A 23,201-nucleotide genomic window follows, 5' to 3' on the forward strand; every position below is an offset into this window, starting at 1 on the left:
ACTTCAAAAGTGCACTGAAGGTTGTAAAGGCTAGAAGAGGTAGGGCTAGTGCCGGTCAAGTGATTGGCATTAAAAAAGAGTTAGAAAAGAACTGGGAAATATCGGAATGGCAGTACGGGCTGAAGGCAAGAAAAAGAAAAGGCAATAAAGGCTTGACATTCATCACTGTGTACAACAATGTAGGCGTCAAAAAACTTGATAGAAGTTTACGTGACATCATTGAGTCATGCGAACCAAGGCAGGAGAACATCTACATAGTGGGGGACATGAACGCAAGAACTGGTGAAGAAACTGGATGTAAAGACGAGCTGGAAGCGTATGATGTCAAACCACTGAGAAAATCCCAAGATAAAGTGGTGAACGGTGAAGGAAAGAAATTATTAAAAATTTGCAGTGAGCTAGGGATTAGCATATTAAACGGAAGAGTGAACGGGGATCAACTGGGAGCCATAACCTTCATTGGCGGAAACGAAATGGACAACAACACGGTCATAGATCTCGTCATGAGAGTAGGTCCAACCAGGGGCTTAGAAGTAAAATAGTTGAAAATTGTACCACGAACCGAATCTGACCACCTTCCAGTGGTATTCACATTAGGAACAGAGGATTCGATCGGACAGGAGGATGACTTTAAGCAAGCAGTTGATGATAATCAAGAGAACCCGGAGCAGATTTTAAAATTCAAATTCAGATGGAATCAAGAAAAGGCAGAAGAATACAGAGAGCAATGGATGAAGGAGTCCGAAAGCCAAGGCAGAGGAAAAAGCAACGACATTTGGAGCCAGTTATTGGAAACAACGAGAACAGCAGGTAGATCTTGCGAGATGGAAAAAAGAGTGAAGAAGCCAATCACTATAACAAAACCCTGGTTCAATGGAGAATGCAAGCAGAAAAGGAAGGTCCTCTTCAAAACGCTCAAAAGATATCTGAAAGAAGGCAGCACGAGCAACAAAAAGGCATTGTACGAGGCAAGGAAGAGTTTCAAGGAAATCTGTAAAGTAAAGAAAGAAGAATGGTTTGAGGGGAAAAGATCGAAGATCAATAAAAGCCGTAACATGTCGCAGTGGTGGGACGCAGTGAACGCGTTTAGAAGGAAACCAAGAAAAGAAGCCAGTAAAGAAATCTCAGGACAGCAATGGACAAGCCATTTCATGGGTACCATGGGGGGCTCAGCAGGTCGGGCTGAACCCAGTGAGGAGACAACCCAGCACGCGGAAGAGACCCAGGAAGAGATGGAGGAGGGTCAGGGAGAACTGCCCGAAGAGCTGCCCGACAGAGAGGATAATGGGATGAACACAGATAACATGGAAGCAAAGATAAAAATGGCAGAGTTAAAGGCGGCTCTGAAAAGAATGAGAAATAAGAAAGCCCCAGGGGAAGACGGGCTAGCCGCTAAATTCTACATGGAGATGCCAGAGGTGGGAAAGCAGGAACTGTTGGAGGCATTAAACGAGATTTGGAGGAAAGGTAAATTGCCGAGAGGCTGGGAATCGGTGCATATCACGCCAATCTTCAAAGCAGGGAACCCAAACAACCCAAGAAATTATAGGCCAATTTCGCTTCTCAATGCAGGATATAAAATACTCTCCAACATAGTTACGAAGAGGCTAGAGAAATGGTATGAAGAAAATAAAATACTCAAGGAAAATCAGGCAGGTTTCAGAAGAAATAGAGGCACCAGGGACCAGGTATTTGTGATAAACGCAGTCATAAACCACTGGGTGAAAGAAAAGGGACAGAAAGCTTTTATTTGCTTCGTGGACTTTGAGACAGCGTTTGACAGCGTGGATAGAGAACCTCTTTTTGCCAAGGTTGAGGAAGCAGGTATTAGAGGAAGATTGCTGAAATTCATCAAGGCAGTATACAAGAGGAATGTGAACGAAATAGTGGCCAATGGAGAAACAAAAGGGAAGTTTGAAGCTTCACAAGGGGTAAGACAGGGTTGTCCACTAAGCCCGCTGCTTTTCAACATCTTTCTGGACGACATTGACAAAGAGTTCAGCAAGAGAAATACCGGAGGAATAGCCATGGGCAAAATAAAGGTGTACCTGAGGAAATATGCTGACGATATAGCAGCAATCGCCACAGATGAAGTAAGTCTCCAGCAGATGTTAAAAGTCTTGGAAAATTATGCAGCCAAAAACTCTCTTAGGGTTAACACAAAAAAGACAAAAGTGCTAGTGATCGGCGGAAAAGGCAGGAAACCCACTACAAATTGGATATACGGAGATGACCAGATAGAAGAAGTGAAGGACTTCAAATACTTAGGATGTTGGATTTCCAGCTGCAACAACTGGAGGAAACACACCAACGAGATGGCAGCCAAGGCCAAGAAAGCTCTAAACTCTACGTGGGGGCTCATTGAAAGGACAGGCAGGAACTCACTCAAAGACAGCATGTATCTCTACAACTCTCTGGTAAGATCGGGGGCACTTTATGGAGTAGAGATTTGGGGTTGGGAAGGCAGCAAGGCAATAGAAGCAGTGTATAGCAGATACTGCAAAGCAGTGATGGGCCTAGCCAGAAACACTCCTGAATACATCTGGAGGTGTGAGGGTGGGCTTAAAAGTTTAAAATATATCTGTAGAGAGAGAGCAGGCCGGTATCTTTTAGATGTGATGAGAATGGAGGAAGGCAGATGGCCTAAAATCGTACTGAGAGAAGAATGCAGAGGAATCCTGAATGGCAGGCCTTCAAAGTGGGGTAGCAAGCTGAACAAGGCCCTGGAAGAAATATACTGCAAGGATATAACAAAGATGATATGGGATAATGTAGAATTGAACCGGATAGAACAGAAATTGCAGGAGGACTTGCTCCACCTCCAAGCCACAATGAGAGAGGAAGAGAACAAAAAAAATTATGGATTCGTCTTACAACCCTTGGTTTAAATTCCTCAAGACCTGTACGGAAACTGAACCGTATTGGATAGACAGAAAAACACCAAGTTGGATGAAACTAACTTGGTGCAGAATCAGATGCGGCAACATAGGAAAGGCAGGAAAGAAGGGCACAGAGATTGGCTATGTCGTTTATGCCAAGGTGAAGAAGAGACCCTAGAGCACATTTTCAGATGCAGAACATTACTGAATAGTGTCAAGGCAGAGGTGAGAAGTTTTGTCTTGAATTGGATGGGTAGAAAAACAGGAGCAGACTTTGACTGGTTATTACTACAGACGCTAAGAGGTGAACCAGTGCAAGAAATCTGCCAATTCGTTGGTAAATTTCTAAAACTCACAAGAGATGGGGGTGACTCCGTGCTCGATGTATATGATGCAGCAGCCCAACAAGTCCCGAGCGAAGGTGTTTAGATGGCAGCCAAAAAAGTGACACTCAGTGCAGAATATTTATTTTTTTTATATAATTGCCTCACAGAGGATATGGTAATTCCTTTAAATTTAATTTTAAATAACAAGTGCCATAAAAGTTAGTTTGTAGAGCCTTTAATGTACTTCGATTTAATATAAAATGAACCAAATATGTCTAATTTACCTAAGCTAGTTAAAAGTGATATTAACAATAAGAAGAAATCAAGTATTTAAGTAAAAATGGTGCTAGAACCAGGGCTTTAAATATTTTCTTTTAAGATACAGATTTAATTATAAAAAACTGTGATGAAAAAATGGTAAAAGACAGTTATTATTGTTGCACAATGCAAAATAAATATCTATCTAGTAATATTAAGAACACGGCAGTAATTTAGTAACTACAAAAATTATAATTAGGAAATAGAAAAATGAAAATTAGGAATTAAGAAACGATAATTAAGAAATAAGAATTGAATTATTTTATTAATGGGAAATAATTTATTATATTATTGTTATTATGGAAAATTATAAATAATGTGGTTGTGTGTGCGTAAAGAGTCTACCTCGGTTTCATGGTATACTCCTCTGGCTTCGGGGTAGGCCTCTTAGAGTAACCTAAGGGTCCGTGGGACAGCGTGCGCTGTGTGGACAGCGTGTGTAGTAACGTGAGGGTTCGTGGGACAGCGTGAACTAAGATAGAGTAGCGTGAGGGTCTAACGGACAGCGGGCACTACAGCGACGTGAGGGTCAGCTAGACAGCGCGAAATATAACTGTATGAGAATTGTGTGTGAATGAGTTTATCCTGCGAATTTTTATATATTGTTATGTTGACCTTTATCTCAATTGTAAGAAGGAATGGATAAATATATAATTTTGTAAACAAAATTCTGTGTTTAAATTTTGATTTCTTTCAACAATATCTCATGACCCTGACCTATAACTCCATGTTCTGGTCCAGTTCTGGATACTGAGTCCAAAAATCCAGTGGCGCCTTTAAAAAATAAAAGGGGCGATCAACGAGCAAACTACATCCCGTTTCATAGTATTATTAATTTAATCAATATTTATAATATTCGCTAGTTCTACTGAATGATTTCCAAGAGGATTTATACCCGAGAGTTATTCAGTCGACCTTGAGGTGGAAAATCATTTTTAATATTCGTAATGAGAATTTTAAATTAACAAAAACTAATTTTAATTAAATTATTTAATATCTGGAATTGTTTTATTGGTTGTGTTAATTTTTATAATCAATTAATTCGGGTATAACAAACGATTAATTTTCAACTTGAAAAATACCGACAAGTGTCTTCTCACGAATTCTTGGTCAAGAGTCGGTTGACATTTTACGTCGTAGTTAATCCGAGTACCCAAGATCAAAACAACTAAACTAGCAAATGTTCTAGCGTCAATTTTAAGAACGCCAACTTTTGTCGATTTTTATATTTGAATATTTTTACAACGGAATTTATAGAATTTTACATTGGAATTATTTTACTTGATAAATTTTCATATTGTAAAATAATTTATTGAGGATTTACTTATTTTTAGTACGACGCGTGCACGATCGATTTAATCGAAAGAATTTTCGTAATTAATGTGAATTGAGATAATTTACTTTATAACTATCTATTGAGATTGAAATAATTCTACGAAATTAATTTACGGTGTCAAACTTAAGTTCGTGGATTATTAGATAAATTAATTTTCTATATTTATTAAGAATTATTTGTTATTAATTATCAGTATGGACATTAAGTCCAAGAATTTATAGTCATTTTATTCTGAGTAAAATTTAGGAAAAATTTGATTAATTAATTGTCGTCGTTACATATTGAATTTGGAAAAAAATACATGAGATCAAATTTAGTTGTTGAATTTTAAAGAATTAGTTTATCAATTGAGAATTATGTGTAAAATCAATATACCGATGACTGAATATATTTAGTTGAAGTTTTTGACGTAAATTCAATTGTTGAATTTTGCCATAATTTTTAAATTAAAATAAAAGTCAATAGTAGTGTCAGCGTGGGTGTGAATACGGGTTATGTGTGTGTTCTGCAGAACCATCTGGACTATGTTTCGCTGATAGCTGTTGGTTCTGTAAGCGGTACACGTGGGTGCTCCTGGAGCATCTTGGTTACGTTTCGTCACTGGCTGTTGCTCCTGCCAGCAGTCTATGAATGAGCTGCAGAATTATCTAAGTTATGTTTGGTCGCTGACTGTTAATTCTGTAGTAGAGTGAGCTGCGAGGAAACATCTAGGTCTATGTTTCGTCGCTGGGCTGTTGTTTTTGCCGTAGCTAAATTAACTATCTTTATTGGAGTAATTTAATACGTTATTGGTCGTGCCGTGGTTATATTGGATCAGTCGAGTTGATAATAAGTAACATTAAGATATTGTTAAGTGTTCATATTGTGAGTGTGTGAGTGATCACTTTGTTATTTTCATTGATAATAAATATATATACATATACCCCCCCCCACACACACAGAGTCAGGGAAGCTTCCTAGGACCTCAAAAAGTCGAGATCTTGTAAAACCTCGATTTTTGAAAAACGGCGTGACACCAATTGTTTCCCAACTTTAGAAAATTTTCTATTTTTCTAGCGGAAAGTTAAAAATCTTTGTTGTACATGCTTCTTTAAAAGTTATTAGATGTGTAATTCTAAAATATGATTGAATCACTAGCAAATTTATGGAATTCGAATTTTTCGATTTCGCTCCACGAAATGACTCGGAATTAATCAATTTTGATCATTTTAATTCCAAGTTTGAGTTAAAATTATCAATATTGATAATTTTAATTCGAAGTCTGAATTAAAATTCAAATTAAAATTATCAATATTAATAATTTTAATTCATGAAATCAGTCGTTATTGTCCGTAAATAGATATTTATTTCATAAGGCCGTGAAGTGGCGGTTTTCTGACAACGACGATATTTTGATATGAGCTTAAGGTTTGTGGCGGGTAGGTTCGAAACGGGTGCAATTGTAACCCGTTGTTTTAATTGGTGGGAAATTTACGCTCGTTTTCAAATATTCGTGTCGCAATCATTAAAGCGAATATCGAAAAAAAGTCGTTAAAATCGCCACTCAACGGCCGAATGACATACAATGATTTTTGTTATTATCGCTTCATAATTTTAACTTTTGAGGGAAAGGAGGCAAATAATAATGATCTATTCAAATTTTATGAAATTTCACAAGGGCAACAAAACTTAATTTTATATTGATTATATTTTTATTAATATTTATTTATAGCGTGATTGTTATTTCATTAACATTAGGTCCGCTTTATAATAAACTGCCAGCAGAGAAATACTTAGCGCCACTCAATAGAAACTGTTTAAAATTTACTCACAATCATTGGTCGGTACACTAGAATGTGACTTTTTTTTTTACAATCCCTCTCAATTTCGTCTGGGTGTACTCGAAAAGTTCGTAAAAAAAGGAGGGGGTAAAACTTCACGGCCTAGGCCGTGAAAAAAAGACAGTATGGTAGAGTCTCTAGAAAAGAACCCCTTTACGGACGCCACTCAGTTCTCAAAAGTTGAACTTTTGGAGCAAGTGTAACAAAAAATAATTTTTTGAATTATCTATTAATTCAAACAGTCAAAATAATTTCTTTATTTCTTATTAATAATATACTTGCTGAATTTATATGATGATAGAACATCATGAATAAATATGGAATTAAGCTCATGATTTGGAAAAATTTATTTATATTTTGTGAAGAAATAAGGTTTTCTCTGGTAATTTATTTTTTAGTTTTCGTTGCTTATTCTTCGATGCGAAAAAAGTTTACTAGAAACAGAAATTTAATGGTCAATAATATGGATTTTTTGGGCAATTTAGATGTCTTCAAATAAAACATTAAAATTTTTTCAACAATAAGTTATAATTCTTCAGAATCTGTTAAAAATTTAAGGAATTAGCATTATGTACATAATTGAAAAGCTGTTAATTTTTTATATCGTTGAAATATTTAGCTATTATTGAACGATACTTAAAAAAGAATGATAATCCACTTTTTACTTGTATATATTAGACATAATTTTACAAGGCCGAGTTGATGGCAGCCGTCGCTCAGCGACTGTGCTGCCGTCTGTTATGAGTACACATGTACTCATTAGACCCCAGCGCATCCATCTCACTACATCATTCAAATTTTTTCCTGCGTGCGAGTTTCTTTCCTGCATACAAATTATGACACCCCATACAGGAAAATACGACGGGGCCAGGTATGGGCCTCGCTTGGCGCAATGCTGTCAATCTCTGGCCCATGCTCGTAAACCCGCTTTGGCCCAGCTTTGGTAAAAGTCTGGGATGATAACAGGGTGCCAGGCTTGGTTGTTATCATTGGCCCAGGTATGATCGCCTAGGCTGGTCCATGCGTGGTAGCCAAATCTGGGCCATGCTTGCTAACCAAGGCTGTCCCAAGCTTGTCAGCCTATCTTGGCCTAGGCTAGGTAATCAAAACTGCGCCACGTTTGATTGTCACTACTGGCCCATGCCTAGTTACCAGAACTGGATAATAGTTAATTTTCAAGTCTGGTTTATGCCATTTGATAAAAATGATAAAAAAGAATTTTGTAAGTGTTATTTTTTTATTTTAATTTTGATGTAGAGCTAGCGCAAATTCAGACCGTGACTCTTGATTTAAATCTAACTTTCGCTAATTATAGAAATAAAGTGAAAATCGCGTCCGTTCTAACCGAGATTCGAACCCGAGCCGTGCGCTTCCCAGACCGACGACTAACCTCTACACCATACGACCGGTGAGTTGATGCACATCTCATCATTCTTATAAGCTAAATCTATATGGTGACCAAGTGTGACGGTTTATTATTTATATAATTTATGTTATTTAATATTGTGTTTGGATGAAAATTAACTATTTTTTTACAAATGTTTATTAGTTATTAAAAAATGCAAGCGTCACGTTCTTATATTACTTTAGATTTCGTACATCGTTCTGTATATTTTTAATATCTTATTATAAATTTTAATGTTTAAAATTATCAATATTAAAAATTCAACTGTAAATTTTATATTTTAATTTTCTAAAGACTATATCAATTTTGACGGTACGCAAATGTTTTGGTTGAATAATAAATTTTCAATTTTAACGTTTGCTAACAAATATTCGTTGAGCAATAAATATTTACTGTTTAAAATTCTATTGTTTAATGATTAATTAACTTTGGATTTCCCATTGAATGGCCGTGGCTGGGAAATCTAATTCTGACTCAGGCTCGAGCAATCATTGGGCCGACCAAGGCTTGGTTGCCCAGTCTTGGCCCAAGCTTGGGTCGCCAATGAATGGCCAAGGCTAGGTTAGCCAGTCTTAGCCCAAGCTTGAGTAATCATTAGCATGGCCGAGGCTGGGTTAAACAGCCTTGGCCCAAGCGGGGGTCGCCAATGAATGGCCAAGGCTAGGTTAGCAAGTCTTGGCCCAAGCTTGGGTCACCAATGAATGGCCAAGACTAGGTTAGCCAGTCTTGGCTCAAACTTGGATAATCATTGGCATGGCCGAGGCTGGGTGAGCCAGTCTTGGCCCAAGGTTTGGTGATCATTGGCATGGCCGAGGCTGGGTTAAGCATCCTGGCCCAGGCATGGGCCAATATAGGTACGCCAAAGCTAGGTTTCCCAGTACTGACCCAAGCCTGGCCACTTTGTCAACTCTGGGGGTTTCCTGCATGGGACACATATTATCAACGTCTTTTTTTTTTTCTTTTTTTCTTTATGATCACATATCTATTGACACTTCCATAATTCTTTCTTTTCCTGCATTCAAATTGTTATAATCACATATCTGTTCTCACTTTCAAATTTTTGCACATATCTTTCTTTATTCTCCATGCGGCTGTGGACCGACTTGTTCTTTCTGTACTGCATTTACCCTATTCCTTACCCCTTTCGATCGGTTGTTGGAATAGTGGCGATGGGGAAACCACAGAGAAAACCCATGCCAGTACAGTTCGGCTACCGGAGCAAGCCCCGACGGTTGGTGTTAAAACTATTCTGACAACCGTCGGGGCTCGAACCCTCGCCTCACGGCATGATGTACGACCGAACTACTGGGATAATGACTTAGTCCGCCCGGTCATCATGCCGCTTCGATACTTATAAATTATATTAGTGATTAAGTTTTTTATAAGAATATTATTACTTAACTATGTATAAAGAAAACGTTGAAAATAAAATTCTTTTTCAAACCAAAAACCAAACCACTTCGATACTTAAAAGAATTAAATCGTTATCAACAGATTCGGTAGAATCTGGCGCCAAGTTCCGTTCTCAAGCCAGACTACCGAGTGTGTATATACCGTAAGCAGAACGGTTTTTTGAGGTTACAAGTTTTTTTTCAAATTTAATTTGATTTTTTTTTATATATTTTATAATAGTAGTTCATACTTTTTATTACGCGTATTACTTGATTATTATCAATTATCTTTATAATTTCTATTTAAAATTATTAAAAATAATCTTGGTGTGCGTTATTGTGTACTTGAATTTTTTTAAGTGTCCTAGTAGATACATTTTAGGAATTTCATAAAAAGTGAAATATTTCGTAACTACACACACTAAATACGTTCCAAAATTGTTTCTTTTAATTTTTAAATTTACAAAAAAATTTTTTTTAATTTTCGAAAATCATATACAACCATATCGGTTACTTGGATTTTTTAATTTTTTATTTTATATCTTTTTGTAAAGAAATAAAATTTTTTTTTCTTAATAGTCTTATGAATGTGGACTTGGCGCGATTTTTGTACAGTGAAACTGTTTTTGTTCGGATATTATTTTACTTCCTACATAAAGAAAAAAATTTGATGCTGCATCAATATCATTCCTCAATTAGAAATTGTACATTCTAAATAAATACTCCACGTGTATATTACACATAAATCAAAATCATTATTTTATTTCAGATGAAGTAACTCATTATATGACTAAGAATGAAAATCTGTACAATTTTCAATGTGTATACTTTGTAAATATTTTACTGGCGCACAATTTTTAATAAAGTATAAAACTACGATGATGTAATTTGTTGGTACGATTTGTGACAGAATTGATATTGTTATTATGGAATTGGTCTAATTGCTGAATAATTACAACTATTTTTTTATGAGTTTAAAAAATAAAACTAAATTTCGTGCCATAAATTTCTTTGTTTTTTGTTGGAAGTGAAATAATGTGACGATTTAATTCTTTCATGTATCGTCCAATAATAACTAAATATTTTAACAATATAAAAATTAATGGCTTTACAATTATACATAATGGTAATTCCTTAAATTTTTAACTGATTCTAAAGAATTATAACTTATTGTTGAAACATTTATTTAGATTATTTTTGAAGATATCCAAAATGCTAAAAAATCTATATTATTGATCATTGAATTTCTGTATCTGGCAAACTTTTTTCGCACTATAAAATGAACAACGAAAAATAAAAAATAAATTACCGGAGAAAACTTTATTTCATTATGAAATACGAATAAATTTTTATAAATCATGAGTTTAATTCCATATTTCTTTTCGATATTCTACCATCATAAAAATTCAAAAAATACACTATAACAAAATAACTAAGGAATTCTTTCGACTGATTGAATTAATAGACAATTCAAAAAATTATTGATACGGACAATAATAAATGAATTCATGAATAAAAATGATCACCATTGATCATTTTAATTCCGAGTCTGAATTAAAATTATCATCATTGATCATTTTAATTCCGAGTCTGATTTAAAATTATCAACATTGATAAGTTTAATTCCGAGTCTGAATTGAAATGATCAAAATCGATCATTTTAATTCAAATTTGAATGGTCTTGACACTATTTATTCCGTGTTTATATTTGACATAAAAAAAAGTAACATTACTACAAGACTATAGTTTCATCACTTATATCAAAAATAAGTACTCGCACTAATGACACGTCTTAATAATCTTACAAAAATAACTTAAATATCATCATGAAATGTGGTCAATCGTCGTATTCTTCATTCTTTTAATCAAGTTACTTACGCAATGAATTTTGAATAATTAAACATAAGATTTATAATTAACATTGTTTTAATTATAAACCTTCTTACCAACCTTTTTACCAACCTTCTTTCATGACGTCTCACAGTAGACGGTGGTGATTTGTTTCTCCACAGTCGGCTTCTGTCACGTTCTCGATTTCTACGATGCTCCCGACTTCTTGATCTACGTCGATCCTTTTCCCACGACCTTGATCGTGACTTCGATTGTGATCGAAAACGGCCCCTTTATTAAATTAATAAACAAATACTTTCGAGAATACACATCATCGTTAGGCAGCAATAATGTAAAAAAAAAAAAATATTTAATGAAAATCAATTACCGGCTTCTAGTTCGTTTATCCTTATCCTCTTTTTCAGATTCAGATTTTCGAGATTCTCTTTTATTCAGTGTCGATGTAGCTGTAGATCCATTAGTTTGTACTAAAAGTGCAGGATTTGTAACAGAACAAAACTGGGTTACAGTTGGTTCTACTATTTGTTCAGAATTTACTGAACAATCGGAAGGATTAATTCGTAGTGATGATATTGGTTCAGTCGGATTATCTTGAGAAGCTTGTAACAAGTAATCTTGAGTTTCTAATGTTTTGAACAACAAGTCTACAAACTTCTTAGTTTCTGAAACATGTACACAGCTATAATTTTGAATAATTAAGAGATATAACTAAATGTAATACAAACTAAGTGTTTTTATCAAAGTATATTATGAAATTCAATACCATGTTGCAAGAATACATCTAACTGTTCAACCATTCCTTCTTGTAACTCTTCTAAAGTCTTATCTTTTTTTACTAAAGCATAAACATATTTAGCCAACGCAGCTGGATCAGCATCACACCTATAATGATAATAAAAAATGAATAACCATGTTAAAATGATAATCTACAACTATCTCATTAAAGAAAATTAACTATTCAAATGAATAGATGAACAATAAATATGCCGCGTTATAAAAAAATTAAAATTAATAATGAAAATGATAAAATCATTGATTGGAATTACATCTTAAAGGTTAATCAGATCGTTACAGGAAAATAAAGAACAAAAATTTATGTGAGGTATGAAGATTAATAAAGTGAACACAGACGTAAAGTAAAAAAGTCCCACTTACAATGGTTCCAAAACCGTCGTCAGCCAATTTTTAAATTGTTCTGGATTTTCTATAATCATTTTAAATTATATTTATTTAAATAACACATAAATATTCTTAATTAATTATTCCGAACACAAAATTCATAATCGAAAATAATAAATGAATTCTTTTCCAAGTACAGATGAACGCCATTATACGAAATTGCAAATATATGTGTGTATAGATGCTCACGTGTGAAGAGTGTGCGATTCGGTAATAGTATTTTATGTATGCGTGTTCCTATGTGGGAGGTGAGTTGGTTGGTGTTATGTATATTGTGTCATTTGGTATATTTACGTAGTATAAAGACCAAGAAAGAAAATTGTAGTGCCACCTGCTGAGCATCACTTCAAGCGTTGTGATTGTGATGCCAGTCATATGTACTGTTATGCTTCCATCTGGTGGATATTACTTTAAAGCTCCCTGAACCTGGCGGCTAAAAAATTATTTTTATTATTTTATTATAAACAAATCGTTTGTTCGTCGTTTGTTCTTATTTGTTCGTCAAAAATTATTATTTGTTCGATTAATGTTTATTTTTAAAAAATTAATTAAATTTACTCTTATAAGTTGGCGCAACATATTCCAAATCTAATTTTTTTTTTTTTAATCGATAGCTTTTTTTTTTTTTTTTTATCATTTGTTCGATTAATTAAATTATTTGTTCGATTGTTTTTATCTTTTTATTTAATTTTTTTAGAAATAATTCATAGATTTTTAATTATAAGCGCGCATGCGCCAATTAATTTTGTTACTCCACAGCGCTGCCACCGTTAAAATATAGATAGTATGACGTACGAGGAGCTAGAGGAGCTTGAGCTCACCAAAGTTAGCCCCTCAAAAATGATTTTTTTTTCTATTTTCAATTTTTTTTTATTAAGTCATTTGTTCATCGTTTGTTCTTAATTGTTCACTGTTAATAATTGTTTGTTCTCTATTTATTTATTTAAAAAAAATTATTTAAAAATATACCTCTAAATTAGCCCCCCTATTAAAATGTTTAATATTTTTCCGTCAACAATGACTCGTAAATATTTATTTTCGATTGTTCGTACATAAAATACGTTTGTTCTCTTTCGAAATTATTCAGTTTTTGTTTAATTAACTATTTTAATTAGTTAAATATATGTATGCAAAATATGTGTACTGCGCATGCGTCAACTATACACTTAAACTTTCAACGCGGTTTTAATAGTGAAAAAAAAAAAAAAAACAATTATAAAACCTGAAGAAGCAATTAATTGGTATCCAGTTTAATTAAAAAAATAAATGAAATAATGTACTCACGCATACAGTTTAAACCTAACACATTTTTTCCTTCTCCTACCTACACTTATGAAGATAGAAAAAAAGGTAGGTAAAGGGTTAATAAAATATATATACAAATAAATAAATATGTTCCTTATTTGATATATGGTGGTCATAGTTATGATTATAAAATTGGAAATTTTGAGAATAGCTATTGTGATAATTGAAATAAATTCATCTCAACTCAATTTTATTTTTGAAATTTAAAAATTTTATGGTAGAAAGTAAACAGTTATATGTATATATTAGAATATATTATAACAGCAGATTTAATTGGGCACTTCTGATTGATTGTAATAAATAATCTGTAAATTCAAAAATATTAATAGGAAAAATTAATGAATAATTGTATGATATTAGAGTTCGGACTGTCAGTAATTTTCGAATGTTACATGAAAAAAATAATATATTTAAAAAATGGTTTTAGTTTATTTTATTTTTCGAAGAATATGTACAACTTTTCATCTTGTTCATGAATTATTTTTTCAAATAGGTGAAAAAATTTTTATATAATTATCTAATTTTACTACTAAATAGAACATTTTTTGAAATTTTCTTCTGGTTTTAGGATTATCTAGATGTCTAAAAAACAATAAAGTTACTATATTTGTTAGTTTCTATTACTAAGTAATATTTACTAGGCATAATTTGTTTTTATTAATAAAATAATTTTATTTTCAGATTGATCCAGAATTATATGATTAAAGATGATGAAATTAATTTTTGCATCCACCATGATTATGACGGCATATTTCGAATGATGATAACGAGAGATCGTAAAAATATGCATGACAATCGAGTTGCATAGTATTAATGAAAGGTAGATGAGTAAGTACTACGTCACGTCATATATGGCTATGATTATTGATGAAATCTGTTGGTTGAACCAATAAGTTTGAGGCATCCATAAATATCGTTGGATTTCAACGAGGTAAACGATTAAATATCTGTCACTGCTAGTCATATATTAAAAAATAAAAAAGGCCATTCGGCACCTCCCAATCAAAAGTTATTGCAAGAAGAAATAGGAAATGTACGATTTTTTGAAATTTTTAAAATTTTTAAATGCTGTACACTAGAAAATTTAAAAACTTGTGAAATCAATGTATAAGGTAATCAACAATATTTACTTTTTACAAGTGCAATCAAATAAGAGCCCCACTAGATGCTCAGGAACCATATTCGTGAATATAGATACACAAATACATGGAGTATGAATTAATTTTATATTAAGGAAAGTAGTAGTTTTTCAAGTTGATGGATGAAATTTTTTTGCATATGCCTTTTTTTGTAAATTATCAAATCCATTCATTATTGTATATCAATCAAAAATCGCAACTTTAAATAAAAGACGAAAGACGCTTAATGACTGTAGGGCAAACAGTTTTACATTTTTTTGGACAGAATTAACCGCAATTAAGTTAGCGTGGAAATTCTATGGAATTTCTTCAACCAAATTTGGAAAAATTGCTCCCAAAATGCTCTATCATAATCCGTAATTGCTCCAGTAATTAAATAATTATTTAATTAATTATTTGCAATCTAAATTACAAAAATTATTTTATTTATATCTCAGAGAATTTATGTTTTTTTCAATATTTTTTCAACTTAATAAATTGCTCCCGATTCGTTCTTTCGATATTGGTCAATTTTATTCGATAGTAACTTTTATTTATTCATAATTTATTGAAATTAATAATTACAATTTAAATGGCCATCTTGAGGCTATGATGACGTCACATCATTAGAGTCGCGCAGTAAGAATCCGGCGAAGGGAAGAATTGTTATTATTATTGTTTGAATAGCCATTAAATGATGACGTCATGCGAGTGGGAGAACGATGCGTTTGGCGCATGCGTACGAACAAATTTAAAACGCATGCGCACTTATAGTGTTTAATGTTTTCAGTATGAATGACAGCAGGGTAGTAAAAAAAGATAAGTTAACTATTACAACTTGTAAACAATTGGTAAATATTTGTTAAATCATAATTTTTAGTTACAAAAACTTTAAATATTATGAAAAATATACTTTAATATTTAATTTATTTTTTTTTTCATTCAGGTTTTTTTATATCTGGGAGCTAGCTCTCAAGTCGGTCAAGATCCTGTAAATAAACAAGTTGTCAACAACCATTTAGCTGTACAAGCTATCATTTGATCTTATTAGGTCCGGGGTCATTTAATACCTGATTTGGATCCCCTTGGTATTATGAGAACCGATGCAGTACATATACATTACGCTTTGCGCAAAGGGGCACCTAAATTTGTTCTCCAACAATACATACTTGAGGAAACCAATATGGACTGTGTGTTTAACCTTTCATCGACAACATTCATCGTGTTATTCCCCGCCGTCTGGAAAGTGCTTACTGCGGACACATTAGTGTAGAATTCATGTTCATCAACTCGTTGAAGCAGTGTAACTGAATTTATCGAAAAATGGAAATTCCTGGAATTATAGAAATTACTAACGATGAAAAACGTTTAATTTTAGTTCGTCTTACACGTGCCACCGGTTTTGAAGCATTCTTGGTCCGAAAATGGTCATAATATCTGTCGTAAACCGTTAAATCAAATATTTACGCAGTTCGCAGCATTGGATGCAGCCGATTACGTAAGTCTTAAAATTATAATAATCTCTAAATTTAATTAGTAATACAAATTGAATGATGGCTTAATTAAAATCAACAAACATTTATTATTATTAGGGTTCTGAAGATGTCAAGTACCACTTGGAAACTTACATTGAACGTTTGAATCGTGTAATAAGCAAGAACATCCATCTGGCTGTCGTCACTAATCCATCTCATTTAGAAGCTGTTGATCCCGTCGTTCAAGGAAAAACGGCTGCCGAGCAATTTTATTGTGGAGACGGAGAAGGTAAAAAGTAATTTTTGATAATTTTTTTTTTTTTTTATTATTACACTGATAACAATACTAGCTAGACTGAAGACAAAAATTCTTGAACCAAAATTACTCGCAAGGAAAAAAAAAATAAATTTTTGAGTTAAAAAAAAAAAATTAGCAAAGAGTTTTTTTTAAAACTAAAAATTTTAAATTGGTTTAAAAATTTTTTGATTTTCAAGAAATTTATTGTTTTCCTGATAAAATTTTTTTTTTCTTAAGTCAAGGTAAATTTTCTACCAGTTATATCAATAATTTTATTTATTTACTAGCTGTTACCCGCCCGCTCTGCTGGGCGTTTACAGAATTGTATTTATAGATTTAAATTTGAAATTTGATTGGAATGTTATATTGACTTAGAGATTCCAAATTCCATCGGAGTAACATTTACCTTTTATCCACGTGATCCTTTTAGCTAATATGTATTGTAACTTTCCATGTGCAATTAATATAACATTCCCGTGGCTTTCTTGAAAAAATGAATAACAATTCATACAACGAAAAAAATTTTAAATGAGCATTGGAAATTTCAGTTAAAGTTATATTGTAGGTCTCATAAGTGAAGTTAATATCTGCCTAGGTCAAAGTCCAGCGAATTTTGTTGTTAATTAAAATTTTCTCCGTAATAACAACAATTCATCGATTAATGATCAATAAAAATAAAATGTATGTTAATCTCTTAGTCCGTTGACTCAATAGTTACATATGAAGTAAAATTTTAGAAACCTTATAATGATGACTTTTTATCCGCTGCTAAAGAGACGATTGTTGTAAGAAAATATAATTATTAAGAAAGAAAAAAATTTTAATTGGTTGTCCTTGGAGGCCATCCCTGTGATTTTTATTTCTCCTGAGATTCTATTAAATTTTATATCTATAGGAACAATGTGAATTTTTTGACAAACATCACTCCCGCACTCCTATGTAGGGGAGGAATTTCGTACGATCCTATTTGAAATGATTTCTACATTGTAAACAAAAAGTTCCAACAAAAGTTTGAGGCCATAAAAACTATTGTTTAAAAATAAGAGATTTTCATTGTTAACGCACGCGTAATCCCTTTTGAAGTCAGAATTCGAGAAAAGCTATTTCTAGCTGAATTTAACATCATATGTGAATTTATTTTGTTATTAATACGCTGAAAAATATGTAACCTTGAAATTATGAAAATATTTTTAACCGAGAACACCATTTTAAACAAATAAATTTTCTTGAGCAATTTTGAACCATTTTAAACAAATAATTTCTGGGCAACAATTGATATCGCGACATGTTAAATGCGTAAGAATTATGAGGTAGATGTGTAGGAGGAGGTGGGTAGATCAAAAGTATTTTCAAATTCAAGGTTTGCAGGAGCTAAAGCTCGGATATTAAAAATCTTAATTGTTAACACCTACCCCCGCAATCCATATTATAAGTAGGCTATCATAAAATCCGCTCTTATAGCATTCCTACATCACATACAAAAGATTCTTACCACATTTAAAACCTGTAGAAGCTATAGCTTGGAAATTAAAAATCTTAATTGTTAACACCCACCCCTGCAATCCATTTTGAGAGTAGGTTGTTATAAAATTCGCTCTTACATCATTTTGAAATCACTTATAGAAGATTCCTACCAAATTTGAGAACGATGGGAGTTATAGCTTGAAAATTAAAAATTTTCATTGTTAATAGCCACCCCCGTAACCCTTTATGGGGTGAGATATCGTGAAATTTGTTCATAGATAATTTCAACATCTCTTACAAAAGATTCCTACCAAATTTGGAGTCGATAGGATTAATAGTTTAAAAACGGGAATTTTTCATTCTTAACGCCCCCGCAAACCCCTTTGGGGGAGAAATTTCTTAAAATTCGTTCTTAGCTGAACTCTACATGGTAAAAGTAATATTCCTACGAAATTTCAAGTCTCTAGGTCTTTTAGTTCCAGAGATATCGTGATGAGTCAATCTACCTATAGAACAGCTCCTATATTTTTCATTGTTAACGCTCCCGCAAGTTCCTTTGGGGATGGAATTTCTGAAAATTTGTTCTTAGCTGACCTCTACATGGTAAAAGTAATATCCCTACTAAATTTGAAGTCGATGGGAGTTATAGCTTGAAAATTAAAAATTTTCATTGTTAACAGCCACCCCGCAACCTCTTATGGGGGTGAGGTATCGTGAAATTCGTTCATAGATTATTTTTACATCTCTTACAAAAGATTTCTATCCAATTTGGAGTCGATAGGAGCAATAGTTAAAAACGGGAATTTTTCATTGTTAACGCCCCCGCAACCCTCCTTGTGGGTGGAATTCCGTAAAATCCGTTCTTAGCTGACCTCTACTCGGCGAAAGGAATATTCCTACCAAATTTCAAGTTTCTAGGTCTGATGGTTCCCGAGATATCGTGATGAGTGACTATAGATAGATAGGAATCTCTTATATATATATAGATTAATTAAATTTTTTTCATATTTTAAGGTTATGTCTATTTTTTTATTCAATTATATGTTTTTCTAACACATATTTTTTATTCTTTTTTAATGCATTTGTGCTAATTTATAATAATAATAATAATAATAATAATTTTTATTATTATTATTTTCTTTTTATGGGTGTGGATCAAATCGAAGAGCTGCTTTTTTCCAAAAGAGGTTATCTTGGATGTTACATAAGACATTTCCATGATATTTCCGAAGAGAATTTCGTTTAAATACTCGACATCTGGATTTGCTATGAATATCAAGATATTATAATAAGCAAATAGAATTTTCAATTAACAAAAGCTTAATAAAATGTTTTTTTTTTATGTAAAAATGTCACCTTATAAATACCAATTGCTGTTTATGACTTTGCTAATCTTTGAACAACGACCGTCTTGATTAAATACATAAAACAATATTATCGAAAAAATTAAAAATTAATAAAACTTGTTGACTTATTTTATTTACCTGAAAATTATTCTTGTAATTATTTTTTTTTTTTTTGAATATGATTAAAAACTAAATAACATTAAAATTAAATTTTATTTATATAATAAGAAATAATAATATCGATTAGCGTAAGAAATTTCAGGTAATTATATTTTGATTTTCATTATTTATATATAATTTCAAGCTTTTTATTTTATAATGTTTATTTCATATCAAAAGCTATAGTCAAATTAAGTACTCAATTTCAGGATTGATGATAAACTTTAATGCTGATCGGTCATTAAAAATTTTCTTATCTCCTTAATAGCAACCACTTTAATTAAATTATTATCGAGCTTTATACCCTAATTAAGATTAATGAAATTAACACTTGACCTGGTTTATTTATCTTAATAGTTTAAATTTGTGTTTACTTGTAACTCTTTTCATATGATAGAAACCCAGTGAAGTACGACCGCATTTATGTACTTAACGTTCCCATGCGTTAATACTACTGTCGTTCATTTCGATAAATGGTTTTTAGTTTTTAGATATTATTTATTTATTATTATTGTATGAAAATTTACAAATACCTACCAAAATAACAGCCAGTAAACAAATTAAGTTTTTCTCTTAAAATAGTCTGTGATATCGGGGAATAATTTACCTGAAATGTCACTAAATATAACATGTAATGATTTGTTCAAGGCCAATTGCTTGAAGGATAATCAAACGTTGACTTGTATAAGCAGGCATAAAAAAACCTCTCATTTGAATATAATCTTCAGTAGCGTACCTAGATGAAAAAAAAATAACAATTAAAATTAAAATTAATTTATCGTAAGTTCCTAATCTTTTTTTTATTTGTAGTTGATTCATCAATGTTTAACATATTTTTTAATTTTTAGTTAATTAAATTTAAATATAATATACTTACATAATGAATGAAACTTTCATAATTTAAACTGATGATTAATCCCAAATAAAGAATAACTAAGTTGTTAAGCTACATTAAAATTGTACATAGAACTTTACAATAAAAAAAATTAATTTTTAATTAATTAATTATATTAAGATTATTAATTAATAAAAATAAAGTTATTATTGCCAATATATTTATACATCCATATATAAATATATTTTAGCTTTGGATAAAACTTCTATTTCGAATTAAAAACTGATCTTTTATGATTAAAATTTCGAACACAAGTAAACTATTTTATTTAATAAATGCATAATATTGCTGTGACATACAATTAATTAAAACTGGTCAAGCAATTTTGAGTAAAAAATTGTGGAAGCACGTAGTGACAAAATTACCAAAGAAATATGTCATAGTTGCTCTACGAAATTCATTTTGAATTGAATCACTGAAGTCTTTCATTAAAAAAAAATGTAATGAAATATATTCCATTGCCTAAATAAAAAAAAAAAAAAAAAAATATATTTTTCATTAAAATTGCGCAAGTAAATAAAAGAAGAGTATTATGCTATTTACAATATTATTATATCAATATTATCAACATTTCAAACTAACTTTCTCAAAAGAAACTATTAATGTTTGTTTATTTACTGTAATCAATCACTTATAGTAAAATGTTACAAAAATTTTTTTAAGTAATACTAATGTATAAATTGGAGTATTTTATTTATTATCTCTCCAAACTCCATACATACATCACGTCACGGTTATGATCGAAAAACTCGAAAAACTATTAATTAATATGAATTTTCATGAGAGCAATAATTAACATACAAAAAATTTGCCTTAAATTAAATTTAAAGTTTTGTACTTTTGTACAAGCCTAAATAACTAGTTAATTAGCCAGCAAGCAAATTTAATGTCAGATTACCAAGCAAAATGGCGACAAGAAAAAAGTTCCTAAGTATCCGTATGTTATATCCTAAAATATCATAGGTGTCGTTGTCGATGCATTACGCGGTAATTAATTTAAATTCAAATTACTTAATTCTATTTAAATATAAATATAAAATAAGTCTTTTATCTTGAAATCTCGAAAACCGTTGCAACTCATAAATTTAGTTTAAACGCTCTCTCAAAACATACAATAAACAAAACCATTTACTAAAACTTCTCAGAAACACAAAAAGTACTAGAATAAAATGCACACGTGTTACTTCACAACTAGACCTTTGTGAAAACTCATAAAAAGGAAAACACGTGTCGAACATTTCTCAAGGGTTTTCCTAGTTAAAATTATTCTAGCTAAATATTCTCAAGAGGTCATAAATTATAAGATATAATAAATATGAAATAGAAAGCATAAAGCCTTAAAACAACCAACACTGAGACCATTTTTTTAGATAAATAAACAATACTTTTAGAATATCTTATAATTATTAAATAATATTAATGTTTTAGTTTAACTAAAGAATAGTTTTCATATGGATTAATAAACAAATAATGATAGATTAATATTAATATTAATATGATGTATATAAATATACATAGATATATTTGTATCGACATGGGTTTTCCTGTGATTTCCCATGTCACTGTTCTTAGAGCCTAAAGAAAGGTGAGGAACAGGGCAAATGCGATACAAAAGGCACAAGTCGGACCACAGCCGCAACACTAAAAATATATAAAGAAATATTATAATCTAACTTTGTTAATATTTAATAAGCAATAATACATGCAATTATAATACAATAATAATAATAGTAAAATACTGACTAAGAATAATATTATAATAAATAATAAGGGTAGAAATAATTAGTTAAACACCAAAAGTAATAACTATTGTAACTAACAAATATAAGAATCTAAGTATAAGAATAATATAAAATAGCATGACAGCCCTCACACATGTCCGTGTGTGGGTACCTAGCTAGTATACAGTAAACCTACATATAAAAGTTATAAGTATTAGTGTGTATTCGAATATATGTTATTGTATGCGTACTGTAAACGTTAAATGAAGACATGTATATGTTAAGTGTATTGGTGTGAACCAGAGAGGGAGGAAGTGAAACTGGAAAACTCGGACCTAAAACCGAGACTCCTTGTAACGACACTTCTCCCTGAGAGCTGTAACCGAGCACTTGCTCTAGCTGAAACCACTGAATAAAATCAAGCTCTCTGATAATTATTATTTATCATTTAAAACAGTCCCCTAACTAAAGTTTTCCCCTTTTCTTAATTTAATCTAACAAATCCCATTATCAAAAACTGAATTAATAAACAACAATAAATTTAAATTGATCCCGCGTGACTACAACTCACACCTCAGTCCAGAAGAGGCGTTACGAGCAATCTAATGACCTCGCTGGACGTAACACGTAAACTGTCCAGGCCGAAAACTTAGCTCAGTATATGCTGAGTAACTTACAAAGTTGTCAAGGACTTTGTTCGGCTGAACACGCTCATTATATATATTGTAGGATACAGTATTAATGATACTGAAGTTAGCCGACAGCTGTCAATTTTAAGAATTTTTTGAATAATTCAATTTTTGTAATAAAATTTTTTTTTTTATTTCACATTAAGAAATTTATAAAAACTATTGGTGTATTTTTTTATTTTATTTTTTTTTTTAGTTTATTTGATAGAAAAAAAAATCCTAAAAA

General features: G+C 31.6%; 1 protein-coding gene and 2 long non-coding RNA genes across 11 annotated transcripts in view; 1 reads left to right on the forward strand and 2 right to left on the reverse strand.

The window, feature by feature from the left end:
- The window catches only part of Swm (Zinc finger protein swm), a 63,403-nt gene extending 50,697 nt beyond the window's left edge, over nt 1–12,706 (reverse strand). Inside the window, exons 1-4 of one of the 2 annotated variants that reach the window (XM_074255266.1) lie at nt 12,482–12,706; nt 12,090–12,208; nt 11,694–11,988; nt 11,438–11,596 (exon numbers count right to left, since the gene is read on the reverse strand). In XM_074255266.1, the coding sequence (XP_074111367.1) occupies nt 11,438–11,596; nt 11,694–11,988; nt 12,090–12,208; nt 12,482–12,540 (632 nt within the window). In that variant the 5' untranslated portion in view covers nt 12,541–12,706. Of the gene's footprint in view, nt 1–11,425; nt 11,597–11,693; nt 11,989–12,089; nt 12,209–12,481 lie in introns of both variants that reach the window. The other variant, XM_074255265.1, reaches the window with a different exon arrangement.
- A 606-nt stretch (nt 12,707–13,312) lies between these two features.
- On the forward strand, nt 13,313–19,619 carry LOC141534649 (uncharacterized). 3 transcript variants are annotated; one of them, XR_012480448.1, is made up of 7 exons: nt 13,313–13,855; nt 14,492–14,638; nt 15,719–15,779; nt 15,875–16,231; nt 16,307–16,426; nt 16,521–16,692; nt 19,332–19,619. It is a non-coding gene; the product is annotated as an uncharacterized LOC141534649 (long non-coding RNA). The 3 variants fall into 3 exon arrangements; XR_012480447.1 differs by having other exon boundaries at nt 15,719–16,231; XR_012480449.1 differs by lacking the exon at nt 15,719–15,779 and having other exon boundaries at nt 19,332–19,618.
- Nucleotides 19,522–21,916, reverse strand: LOC141534650 (uncharacterized). 6 transcript variants are annotated; one of them, XR_012480453.1, is made up of 5 exons: nt 21,148–21,914; nt 20,865–21,027; nt 20,548–20,616; nt 20,278–20,406; nt 19,522–19,575 (listed from the first exon to the last, which is right to left on the reverse strand). It is a non-coding gene; the product is annotated as an uncharacterized LOC141534650 (long non-coding RNA). The 6 variants fall into 6 exon arrangements; XR_012480454.1 differs by having other exon boundaries at nt 20,931–21,027; nt 21,148–21,912; XR_012480451.1 differs by having other exon boundaries at nt 20,208–20,406; nt 20,548–21,027; nt 21,148–21,916.
- Between the last annotated feature and the right edge of the window lie 1,285 nt (nt 21,917–23,201).

Source organism: Cotesia typhae, unplaced genomic scaffold (genome assembly GCF_013202065.1).
Source record: "Cotesia typhae breed Kobodo isofemale line unplaced genomic scaffold, CoteBio_Ctyphae scaffold_13, whole genome shotgun sequence".
Classification (NCBI taxonomy): domain Eukaryota; kingdom Metazoa; phylum Arthropoda; class Insecta; order Hymenoptera; family Braconidae; genus Cotesia; species Cotesia typhae.